The 12975-nt window shown below is 46.6% G+C and overlaps 2 protein-coding genes across 2 annotated transcripts; one reads left to right on the top strand and one right to left on the bottom strand.

Annotated features, from left to right (window-relative positions):
- Positions 1–2509: 2509 nt before the first annotated feature.
- Positions 2510–2943, top strand: LOC126515406 (thioredoxin-like protein 4A; the record flags this gene model as incomplete). Its single annotated transcript, XM_050165041.1, has 1 exon — positions 2510–2943. A coding segment is annotated over one exon (255 nt), but the record flags the coding sequence as incomplete, so codon positions are not given.
- A 3220-nt stretch (positions 2944–6163) lies between these two features.
- Positions 6164–12066, bottom strand: Hsbp1l1 (heat shock factor binding protein 1 like 1). Its single transcript, XM_050165038.1, has 4 exons — positions 11505–12066; positions 10218–10284; positions 8218–8312; positions 6164–6391 (listed from the first exon to the last, which is right to left on the bottom strand). The coding sequence occupies exons 1-4, from the start codon at positions 11706–11708 to the stop codon at positions 6386–6388; spliced, it is 372 nt and encodes a 123-aa protein (XP_050020995.1). The 5' UTR covers positions 11709–12066; the 3' UTR covers positions 6164–6385.
- Between the last annotated feature and the right edge of the window lie 909 nt (positions 12067–12975).

Raw genomic sequence — 12975 nt, 5'->3', positions numbered from 1 at the left:
TATTTATTTATTATGTATACAATATTGTGTCTGTGTATATGTCTGCAGGCCAGAAGAGGGCACCAGACCTCATTACAGATGGTTGTGAGCCACCATGTGGTTGCTGGGAATTGAACTCAGAACCTTTGGAAGAGCAGGCAATGCTCTTAACCTCTGAGCCATCTCTCCAGCCCCCCAATGTGAATCTTTTAAATGATTTCGCAGTAGCAATTCCAGGTTTAACATTCACTCAGGAACACATTACATATTGAAATACTGTGCAGAAACTGGTGTGAAGTATAATTAAATGGAAGACATTCTTGCATGCATTTCCGATGCCTTCAAATAAATAAGTTGGTATATAGCCACAGACCTCCAGAAGCTGTGTCCAGATTGCTAAGCAGGGTTATGTGCTTCATCTTATACAGAGACTTAGCAGTGTAAGCTGGCTCTCATTTATGACCTTACAGTTCTGGAAATAAGCAGGGCCAGCTGATTCCCTGCCAGGCCTGACTTGTAGGCTGCATAATTGTCTGGAAGCCCTTCTGGGTGTCTAAGGCTTCTTGCTGCTTCTTGCTTGCTTGCTGCCCAGCTCTTAAAGGCTCTTCCACCAGGAGGAGGCAGCAGCTGATTCCCTGCCAGGCCTGACTTGTAGGCTGCATAATTGTCTGGAAGCCCTTCTGGGTGTCTAAGGCTTCTTGCTGCTTCTTGCTTGCTTGCTGCCCAGCTCTTAAAGGCTCTTCCACCAGGAGGAGGCAGCAGCTGATTCCCTGCCAGGCCTGACTTGTAGGCTGCATAATTGTCTGGAAGCCCTTCTGGGTGTCTAAGGCTTCTTGCTGCTTCTTGCTTGCTTGCTGCCCAGCTCTTAAAGGCTCTTCCACCAGGAGGAGGCAGCATCCGTTGTCTGTCACAGTGAGTCCTTTTTCAAAGATTTATTTATTTATTATATAAAGTGTTGTATCTGCATGTATGTCTTCAGCCAGAAGAGGGCACCAGATCTCATTACAGATGGTTGTGAGCCACCATGTGGTTGCTGGGACTTGAACTCAGGACCTTTGGAAGAGCACAATGCTCTTAACCTCTAAGCCATTTTCCCCGCCCTGCAGTGAATCCTTTTTGTACTGTCCTGATTTCCGGCTTCACCTCTCAGGGAGTGTTATGCTCACCTGTGTCATTGGGATAATCTCCTTTTTAAAGCCAGCTGCTGAGGAGCTTGGTGCACATCTGGAACGTGCACATCTACGCAGTGTCCCATGCCAGAGTCACAGGCAAGAAGAGGTTCTGCAGTCACAGGGTCACAGGGAAGTATCATAGGATTTTCCCTGTTACTCCTGGAGATTGTCATCCTTCCCATAAGCAAAGCAGGACTGTCTCCAGGGTTCCCAAGGACCCCTTGAGACCCCATGCCCAGAACAGCAATCCACATCACTCGAGTCAGCGTGGCCTGAGTTGTGTGGAGTAGGCACAGCTCCCCTTTATCTGTGCCTCTGTGAAGCAGAGACCTAAGGAGGCCTCAGCAGTTGTGGTTCAGAGGAAATGGGTGGGAACACGCCCCCTCCCCCCAGACACACACCCAATAGGGCTACACAAACTTTTTAGGTAATATGGCTTGCTATTACCTTCCTAGCTGTGTTTTTCTCTGGGAAGGGGTCTGACCAAGTCTCCTTCTGATTGGTGTTTGTAACTGAACAAGTCGATCAGCCTCTTGCAGCCACAACAGGGACTTCTCTTCTCTCCACAGTCCTTTCTGACCTCACAGTTTGAAGGTGCAAGTTAAACAGAGGCGGTGTCCCAGCTTCAGATGCCTCCTGTAGACCAGGAAAGCCACCCACACCTGGGAGACACCCACCTTATCTCCTGTGTCTGAGTGCTCTGGCTTGTGGTCATTCCAGGCCTCACTCAGCAGTTCTGATGGCCATGCCCTTGGCCTTTTACTGTGCCACATGTTCAGCTGCCATTGCAGACTCCTAGGGGGTGGGGCTATCTTCTAAAGGTTCTCTGTTTCCCAGTCCCAGCAGGCAAGGCATGTAAGGTACCATCCTCACCTCACAGTTACAGGGCTTGTGGTAAATCTGTACCAAGTTCCTGTAAGCAAAACATGCAAAGGTTACATATTGCCTTTTCAGGAAAATTAGTGCAACTCTTTGAAAAACTACTTATCATTCCAAGTCATAGAACTGTCTTTTGGCCTTTATAGTCTTAAGATACGAATGCACAATTGCAGGGCACAGTGGTGCATGCCTTCAATCCAGCACTTGGGAGGCAGAGCCAGGCGAATCTCTGATTTGAGGCCAGCCTGGTCTATGTAGTAATTTCCAGGACAGTCAGAGCTATGTAGAGAAATCCTGTTCAAAAATCTAAATTATATATATGTATATATTCATTCATATATATATATGAATGCATAGGAGATACAGCAGAGTGCAGGAAGAGTGTGTGACTGCTGATTGCATTTCTAGGGAATAATATTTAGTGTTTTTATTTTATTTGGCTTTTTACTGTGGTCTCTTTGGTTTGTGCCTTTAAATGACATTGTAGGAGCTTGGAACAGCAGGGAGAATGGGCTTGTTTGTGGAAGTCTCTGGTGAGCATTGCTGCTGCTTTCTCTTTCAGAAACAAACATATCATGATTGATCTGGGCACTGGCAACAACAACAAGATCAACTGGGCCATGGAAGACAAGCAGGAAATGGTTGACATCATAGAGACTGTGTACCGTGGCGCCCGCAAAGGCCGGGGTCTGGTGGTGTCCCCCAAGGACTACTCTACAAAGTACAGATACTGAGCACTGCCCTCACAGGCTGTGCAGAGGACCTGGGGACCCCTCCATGTAGAAATACTCAGCTCTTCAAAGCCTTGGGAAGGGCCTGCAGCAGAACATGGCTGGAGGCTGGAGGATCCTTGAGATGAGGGTTGTGGGGCCTTAACTAGCTGAAGCAAATAAACGTGCAGTAGGGAACAGTCGATCGCTGCTGTGTGATTTACTGACTGTAAATGTCTTTACTTTTTTTTGGGGGGGGGGATTCAAGACAGGGTTTCTCTGTAACTTTGGTGCCTGTCCTGGAACTAACTCTTGTAGACCAGGCTGGCCTCGAACTCACAGAGATCCACCTACTTGCCTCCCGAGTGCTGGGATTAAAGACATGTGCCACCACCACCCGGCAGATGTCTTTACTCTTGAAGTGAAACCCAGGGTCGAGTGGTTGCTAGGGCTGTTGGAACAAAGTACCACAGACTGGGTAGCTTCAGCAAAGACCCTCCTGCTTCAAGGTGAACCTGAGGTCAAGGTGTTCTGGGGTCCATTTGAGGCCGTGGGCCTCTGTCCTCGCCCCTTGACTCTGGAGGTTCCTGGAAGTCTCTGCTGGTCCTTGGATTGAGGATACTTTGTCCCAGTCTTTGCATTGTCTTGACAAGCTTTCTTATGTGTGTATGTCTCAAATACCCCTAGTTATGAGAAAACCAGTCACATTGCTCAAGTCACACCCCCTTCTGTACAACCTTTACACATGATAACCACTCCAAATACAATCATGGTCTGAGATACTGGGTTTAGACATCAGTATATGAATTTCGAGGTGACAAACCCACAGCATGATCCAGTCTTAATCTTACTTCGCATATAAAATAGCGCATTGAGCGGGGTGAATTGTATGAAGTTAGATTACATTTTATTGATAATAGTTGTTCAGATGTTATGAGAAAAAGGTGAGCAAACATTTTCCTTTCCACATTCCTTGTTCATTGTATACCCCTTGTTACCGTATGCTTGAACTGTCCTGGTGTGGGAGGTCCTTCTTTTATTGATTAATGAATAAAGAAACTGCTTTGGGCCTATAAGCAGAGCTATAGGGGAACAGTTAGGGAGGGAAAACTAAGCCGAATGCTGGGAGAAAGGAGGGCGGAGTCAGAGAGAAGCCATGTAACCCAGCTGGAGCCAGACAGAACTTTAGCTGGTAAGCCGTAGTCACATGGCGACACACAGATTACTAGAAGTGGGTTAGATTAAGATATAAGTGTTAGCCAATAAGAAGCTGGAGCTGATGAGCCAAGCAGTGTTTTAAATAATTTTCTGTGTGGTTATTTTGGTTCTGGGTGGCCGGGATGAACAAGCGGCCCCCTCCCTACTACACTGTCCTAACAGAACGAACAGACGGGCCTAAACAAGGGAAGTGGATTCTCTCAGTTCTGGAAGTACAAGGCCAAGGTTTGGAGACAGTTCGGCATCAGGACACTGGCTTGCAGGGACAGCCTTTTCACTGTGTCCCCATGGTCTGTCCTTAGTATGCACACAGAGAAAGAGCAAACTGCTGTCTCTTAGGAGGACACCAGACCTGCTGGATCAGAGTGCTGCCCTGGTGACCTCATTTCTCTTGTGACCTCATTTATCCCTAATTACTTCCTTAGAGGCCTTCTCTCCAAATACAGCTGTCATGGGGCCAGCGTCCCAACATAGCAGTTGAAGGCATGTAAACATTCAGACAATCACAGATGCAGTTTTGTTCAGTTGGCTCTCGCTCTGACCAACTTCACTGGTGCTCTCAGACTGCAGAATAGTCGACTTGATCTCGCATTCCTGCTTGAATCCAGCTGAAACCTCAGGTGGACCTCTCAGCACCTGGAGATTTGTCTCCAAACATTCCAGGATGCCCTTTAGGCAATGCCCAGGAATTACTCAAGATAGTGAAGAGTAAGCTTGGATCTATGACCATACCACCCTGAATGTGCCTGATCTCATCTGATCCCAGAAGCTAAGCAGGGTCGGGCCTGGTTAGTACTTGGATGGGAGAAGAGTAAGCTTGGAAGTAAACAACTTTGCCAGTGCACACAAGGAAAACAGCAGCCTCACTGCAGTGCTATTCGGAGATGCACCAGGCACAAAGAGAAACTAAGCGGCTCAGTTACTGTTGCATGGCACTGAGTTGTTGGTCCAGAATCCCAGGGACCAACAAATAGCAAGGTGCAGAAGGCTGCAGTCTGCCTGTGCAGTCTCAGAGCATGCAAGACAAAGACCTAGCACATGAACACGCAGTGTTCACACTGGGCCATTTAGGAGCCCTGAGGGTGGGCAGCCCCTGACAGCTCTGGAGCTGCAGAGAAGCATACAGAGCACAGCCAAAAAGTAGAGTATGGGGGAGGAGCCCCATCCATAAATCCAGATTTCAACCAACTGAAAACATAAAAGTTGTACTTTGTTTTTGAGACAGGGCTGGCCTAGTACTCACTAAATAGACCCGGCTGCTCAGACTCAGAGATCTGCCAGCCTCTGTTGCCTGGGATTAAAGGCAACCCCTGCAAGCCATTAGTTTTAAATTAAAACCAAAAGTGGGGTAAGGAAAATAAGATGGATGAACATGCAGAGGCTCGCAGAAGGCCGGAGAGAACTCATTTCGGGAATATTGGATATATAATCTTAATCTACGGGGGTTTTGTTTGTTCATTTTGACAGGTATCTGCTATGGAGCCAAGGGTAGCCTCAAACTCACGATCTTCCTGCCTCGGTTTCCCTATTGCAGGGATTTCAGGCTTGGGCAATAGCTTTCATGACTAATGACTTTCTTCAACTATCCACTGAGAAGGCACGAGCGAGGAGCAGGAGGGAGCTAGAATAGGTGTTTAAAAGCAGATACATGTGGGGCTGGAGAGATGATTCAGTGGGTTAAGAGCACTAACTACTCTTCCTGAGGACCTGGATGAGACTCCCAAGCGTGAAGATCGCAGCTAGCAACCATGTTTAACTGGAGTTCCATGGCCTCCAACACCCTCTATCAGACACTGCAGACACGCAAGCAAAACATCCATACTTAAAATAAAAAAAATAAATCTCAAGAAAGTTAAAGAAAATGTTACCAGGTTCATTTGCTTAGAAGATATTGATTAAAAAGAAAATAAAAATAATAAAAGCAGCTGTAGGAAAGAACCAAAAGTTGGGTGAGCAGGGAGGGGGAGGGAGGAAGTGTGAGGAGTAAGGGGAAGGGAAAGAATATGATAAAATATGTTGTAAGAAAAAGAAAAAAATTAATAAAAATTAAAACAGCTAAAAGCAGTTACATCAGACAACTGATTTTTTTTTAAAAATCAATGTAGAATTTTTATTTGGAAAATATGTTAATATAGTGTATGCTTTACTTCCATGATTTACAAATATGCATTGAAAAACATTTAGTCCTTATTTACAAGTCTCATCTTTGGTATTAGTCACTCTCTGAAGTATGTTATTATTTTATTGCTCTTGTTTTTTATTTGTTTTTTAATGGGTTAGCATATAGCCCAGTGGTAGCCACTTGTCTACTACATTTTAGGTCCTGGGTTTGATTTCAAGTCTCTAAAAAACAAAATTCATACTGCACAGATTACTCAAACAGTATAGGTGTCATTTTCACAATTTCACATGGCTCGTTTAACATCTTCAGGTCTGAAAGAGAATTTAAAGAGAAAAGCTTATTTACATGGCTTATATACAGACTAATTAATGTTCAGTTAAATAAGTCCTAGAGTAGTTTTCAATAAAATTCCATAATTACTAGCAATCGTTAAACATTTGTATATAGGCAAAATTCAGTATAGAGAAATACTTCAATGATAGAAATCCCTTTTCTTCAGATAAGGGCACTCTGTAGGCACTGGGGCAGCAGTATGGAGCCTGTCACTGTGACTAACCACCCCCAACTCACTGTCCTCTGGTGGGTAGGGGACAGAAACTTTCTAGACAAAATTCTGCACTTACTGCATGCCAGGAGAGATTGTACAATTTAGAAGCACAGATTAAAAAGTTTTTCGTATGGGTATGGGACTGTTTCCACAGTGGGAGAACCATGTAGGGTTTGCAGGGTTTCTGGAGCCTCGTGTGACAACCCCAGCCTTGAGCAAGCACAAGTTGGCGTAAGTCTTCTAATTACTCAGGCCTTTGTTCTGAAAGGCTTTCACGGCTTTTGCCTTTGGTGACTGTGTGCATTAAGGAATGCAACATTTTGACAATTACTCAAACACTCAATTTGACATCTAAACCTATATCTAGTTAGTATTTTAATCCACTGGATTCAGAGCCAGAGCTTGAGGAGCTCACCCTGCAGGTGACAGCCAGAGCAGCATTCAAGCCATTGTATCAGCTGAGGCCTGTCTGCTCCTGCCACCACTCTACTGCCCTGGTCTCTTGTAGACCAGGCTGGTCTCGAACTCACAAAGATCCGCCTGCCTCTGCTGGGATTAAAGGCCTGAGCCGCCACCACCACCTGGCTACTGCCCTGGACACAAAAGATGGGAATTTGCTGGAGGGAGGGTGGAGGATTTGGAGTCCACAGTGCCTAGAGGCACCTGGATGAACCGGGCGTGTCTGAATGGACGTTCATAGGTAAAGAAAGCTGCATGTTTTGCCTCCAGTCAGAAATTTTACTTTTACTTTGTCGTGTTGAGTTTGGGGGATGGGATCTCCCCATGCGCGACCCTCCAGTGTTTTGAAACCACTGATTGGGATAGCCATGCATCACTGATAGGTGACCGAGCTCTGCTTTAGCTGGGTAAGCAGGGGTGATTTACCATTAACTGATTGTGAGACAGAGGTAAACAGGGGTATCTAAACTGTTCAATGACCATGTGGGGGGGAGGGGTGGATAAGTGAGAAGAAAGTAGAATGTCGTATGTGTCAACAATGCCATACTGAGTTGCATTTCCAGAAGTCCTGAGTTCAATTGCCAGCAACCAGCGCTCTTAACCTCTGAGCCATCTCTCCAGCCTGCATCTTTCTTCTTTAACTGATCAAACAAATGTATTATCTCAGACAGGAACTGACTATAAATCCCAGCCTTTCATTCATTATAATTGTGTTGTGGCTAAAAACTGGCTTGAGGTGCTGGAGAGATGGCTCAGAGGTTAAGAGCATTGCCTGCTCTTCCAAAGGTCCTGAGTTCCCAGCAACCACATGGTGGCTCACAACCATCTGTAATGAGGTCTGGTGCCCTCTTCTGGCCTGTAGGCATACACACAGACAGAATATTGTGTACATACTAAATAAATAATTTTTTTTTAAAAAAAAAACTGATTTGAGGAATAAGGATGAAAAATACTCTTATAAAATCTAATTTTTAAATGAGAATTTTTACTTGGAATATTTAACTTTTAAGGAATGACGATCACGGTTTAGTGGTAAAAGAGCACATGGATGCACCTCTCCTTAGCACTGAAGACTTTTCATGTAACCAGGGACAGACAGTCCACATAGCGGTGTCTTAACCATGGCCTTACCGTCTGTTCTTTGACTGAATTCTCGATTCCAGCTTGAGCCATTAGGTCGTCAACATTTTTCTGTAGGTCCTTGATGCGATTTCCCATTTCTTCCAGTACAATGTCAAGGAGAATGGTACATGTGGGTCCCATTAGCCCGACTCACGGGTACACATGTGTGCACGTGTACAAATGAAAGCTCCTGCTTCATTCAACCTGCACCTGCTCGGCACATGGCCCTGGACATACGGCAGAGCGGTGTGCGCAGTGAGGAAGTCAGGCGGTCCAAAGTCCGTGTAATTACCCCTCCCTTGGCTTTTCTTAGCACACTGTCTTTAACTGTGGACTAGATTTTGTGTCTTCAGCTGGGGACTAAGTTTTGAAAACAGTGCCCCCAGCTTGGACATAGGCTTGAAGACTTGAGTTTGGCGAGCTATAGCCGAACTCTGAGTCACTGAGTGTAACTATGATGGACATTAGCTCATTTTTAAACCAACTTCTTGGTAGCTTATTTTTTAAAAACTAGTGAAGAGGGGGGAAGGGAAGGGAGCAGAGAAAAATGTAGAGCTCAATAAAAACCAATCAGAAAAGGTATTTAGTGCATATATGTGAGTTGGGTAAGTGTGTGTGTGTGTGTATGCGTGTGTGCACGTGTACAAATGACACAGGTTTGAAGGTCAGGGGACAACTCTCTGCAACAGTTCTCTCTTTTCAGGAGGGAGCCTGTGGATGGAACTACGGCATGGTGCAAGCACTCCACAGACTGACTCATTTCAATGGCCCACTTCACTTGATTTATTATTTCAGATTTATTTATTTTATGTGTGTAAGTGTTTTGCCTGAATGTATGTATGTTCACCACAGACTGGCCTGGTGCTTGAGGAGATCAGAAAGGGGTGTGGGATCCTCTGAAACTGGAGGTACAGATGGTTGTGAGCCACTCTGTGGGTGCTGGGAACCAAACCTGGGCCCTCTGTAAGAGCAGCACATGCCCTAACAGCTGAGCCGTCTCTCCAGTCCCTTAATATGATTATTTATTTATTTATTTATTTATTTATTTATTTATTTATTATGTATACAATATTCTGTCTGTGTGTATGCCTGCAGGTCAGAAGAGGGCACCAGACCCCATTACAGATAGTTGTGAGCCACCATGTGGTTGCTGGGAATTGAACTCAGGACCTTTGGAAGAGCAGGCAGTGCTCTTAACCACTGAGCCATCTCTCCAGCCCCTGCTTAATATGATTTTTAAAGTGAATTTAATCATGTAAAAAAATCATGTCTAAAAACCCCTTTGGGGGAAAAAAAACCCTTCGATTAGGCAAGTCTTAGGGCAGATGCTAACCTATATTTACACACTATATTTTATTTTTTGGTTTTTCGAGACAGGGTTTCTCTGTGGCTTTGGAGCCTGTCCTGGAACTAGCTCTGTAGACTAGGCTGGTCTCGAACTCACAGAGATCCGCCTGCCTCTGCCTCCCAAGTGCTGGGATTAAAGGCGTGCGCCACCACCATCCGGCACTATATTTTATTTTTAAATTTTATAAAATAACTATATCCTAGTGAACTCACAAGTAAAGCCATCGCAGAACCAGTTTAAGCAAGTCACTGAAATGCTTGCCCAGTTCTAGCTTGCCATTCTAAACATGAAGAGGCCCACTGACACGTGGGGCCAGTTCTTCTGAGACAAACACCGACTTGCTTGTTCCAGTCAAATCAAAGGTAGGCCCTAGAAACGGCCTTCCACGCCGGAGACCATCAACACTGCTCTCTCAGGTTCCCAATTGCTGCGGAGGCTGTGCTGCCAGCCGGACAGGCTCAGTTCTCTCTCAGCTTTCTCCACTGGCCGTTCAATGCCTTGCATTGCCAGTCAGTCGGAGGCCAAGCATAGAGGCACAAACGCAAACACTAGGACATCACGTGGAAGCAGTCACACGCTGCTATCAGAGAACAAGACACTACTCCGCTGCAATCTACCAACCGACGGCTTGCTAGTGTTTGGTAAGACCAGAAAAGGATATTTCTGAGGTTTAATGTTGTGGTCAGAGCTCGGAAGTGTTCTTCAAGCTCCTGAAGTAGATTTTCTGCCTGAAAATAAACCTTAGGTAACTGAATGAGATATTTATATTAGTGTAGGACATCATAAATATCATGGACTACCTAAACATACATGCCCATTGATTTTGTTTTGTTGTTTTTTTGTTGTGGTGGTTGTTGTTTGAGACAGGGCCTCCCTATTCATCCCAGCTGCGCTGGAACTCATTGTATGGACCCAGATGGCTTCCAACGTTCATTAATCTCCTTCTGCCTCACAGTCTTGGGAAAATAAGTCATTCCCCATGATGCAGGGCACTTGTTTTGTTTTTTTGAGGCAGGGTCTGCTTATGTATCCCAGACTGACCAGGAACTCAGATGCTCCTGCTTCGGCTCTCCAACACGGGGATTACAGGCCTGTGCCAGCGTGAGCACTATGATGGACAAGATCTAAACAAGACAGAGGGGCTGTAACTCGTCTCCCTGGAGATGTGAGCACAGGAAATAGTTCAGGGCGAATCAAAGGCCAGTGGGCCCTTTGTTTGAGCTTTGGCTGTTTAATAGTGTACGGCGCAACGCCTACAGAAATGCCACTGTGGTGACTGCCAGGCTTTCAGGTTGTTTGATGCTTTATAGTCCACACATCCTGTATGTGTCTACCTTGTGTGATCTTGTCCCAACAACTTTGGTGCCTGTCCTACGGATGGAAGCACGGGTCCTGGAATCTGGACCCTGCGCTCTTCTGTGTAGGTCCCCTGTGGCAGGTAGCCTTCCGAAAGAATGTAAATTAAGTGGGCTCTAGTGGACTCTCTTAAATGGGGACAAACACAAGGACCTGCCATGGTCCTCATGGTTATGCTGGCAGGGGTTATCAGAAACATCACAGTAGGAACTGCTTTGGCAGGGGCCAGAGGAGACGCCAGGAGAAGGAATGGGGCGGGGCTTCGGCTTGAGGCGGAGCCTTTAGGAGGGAAAGGAGGGGTGGGCGAGATCTGGGACAAGGCTGTGGGACCTAGAAAGGGGAAAGCACTCTCAGAGTGCTAGGGACTAGGACAGAATTGAAGTGGGGGAGGGGAGAGGCTGAGCAAGGTATGGGACAAGGATCCGGGCTCTGTAGAAACAAGTTTCATCCCCAGCAGCTCAGCGTCCGCCACCTACCTCTTTGGCTCACGACTTCGGTTCCCCAACACTCTTATGGCTGTGACCTCGATCCCTTCCAGTACCCTAAAGCCGTTGACCTCGGTCCACGGAGCCCTAGGGCACGCGTCACTCACCGCGTTCTGCAGCACGTCCCCGCAAGGAACTTCCGGCGCCCGGGCGTCCATCTGCACAGGCGTAGCAGTCTGGGGTCCTGGGTTTTGGGTGAACCCAGCAGGTGTCGAGCTTTGGGTAGAGCCCTGGCAACCCTGGAGAGAGCGCAGGGGCAGGTGCAGACCGGACCGGCAGCCGGCCAATCCGGCTTTGCTGCGTGTTTTCATCCTTCAGAGAAGGTGACCTGGGAGGAACTCTGTAGGTACTTAGTTATTCTTGTTACTGTGACACGGTAAACACGGCAAGATAGTGAGCCTCCTAGCCACTTCTGAATGCACAACCACCCTGCCTCTCCATCTCCAGAGCTTCTGGTCTCCCACTGATATTCAGTGCCCATCAAAAGCAAGGGACCCTCCCCTATTTATCCCACACCTTGCTAGCTTTTGTCTAGGCACACACTTTCCTATGATGCGCCAGCTCTTACTGGGGACGATGGCACACCACACTGAACAACTGAATCTGTTACTGCAAATCTGATGTTTCTGAAGGGCTAAAGATGTAAGCTTCAGAGCTGAGTATCTTCACAGATGCTCAAGTCTGATTTCACGTGTGTCTGGAAACATGATCTCACGACTCTTTCTTTTCTTTTTCTTTTTCTTTCTTTTTTTTTTCTTTTGGTTTTTCGAGACAGGGTTTCTCTGTGGCTCTGGAACCTATTCTGGAACTAGCTCTTGTAGACCAGAACTCACAGAGATCTGCCTGCCTCTGCCTCCTGAGTGCTGGGATTAAAGGCGTGGGCCACCACTACCTCTCTTCCCTTTTCTTTTTAAATTTGAGTTGTGGTCACATTGTGGATGATTCCCAGGGCCACCCTGTTACCTGTTTTGTTTATCTGCTATCACTCCTTGGGCTGAAGGTCGGAAGGGTGAGCAGACTGTGTCTATTCAGGCCACCTCAGTACTCTAGACCTAGCGCAAAGATAACACATGGATGCCAGCGCACTGCGAATGTCTATACAGATGGGGCGGCAGTGCGGTGTGGCTGAAGAGATGGCTTGTTGGTTAAGGGCACCTGCTGCTTTTGCGCAGGACTAGGATTTGGTTCCCAGAACACCATGTGACTGCTCAACTGTCTGTAACTCCAGTTCCAGGAGATCTCATGTCCTCTCCTGGCCTCCATAGGCACGGCACATACATGGTGTGCTTACAAACATGAAGAGAAAACATCGACGCGTAAAATAATTTAAAAAACTTAAAAACAGAACATGCTTACAGGCAGAGGCACCCAATGCCATTAATCAGCAGCAGCCGCAATGAGCCCCTGCTTCACATCCACGGGGATGGCAGGAGGAACGCAGAATCGTGCAGCCCCTTCGGAAAATATAGGTAAACAGGGTTCGCCACATTCCACTCCTAGGTGTGTACAGGAAACAGCCACGTAACCCACACAGAAACACACAACCTTTAATAGCAGCACCCACTCATCACAAGGGTC

Source organism: Alexandromys fortis, unplaced genomic scaffold, assembly GCF_014885135.2.
Source record: "Alexandromys fortis isolate MF-2015 unplaced genomic scaffold, M_Fortis_MF-2015_v1.1 scaffold_160, whole genome shotgun sequence".
Lineage (NCBI taxonomy): Eukaryota > Metazoa > Chordata > Mammalia > Rodentia > Cricetidae > Alexandromys > Alexandromys fortis.
The sequence above is the reverse complement of the archived record's forward strand: the minus strand, read 5'-3'. Positions and strand labels throughout refer to the sequence as shown.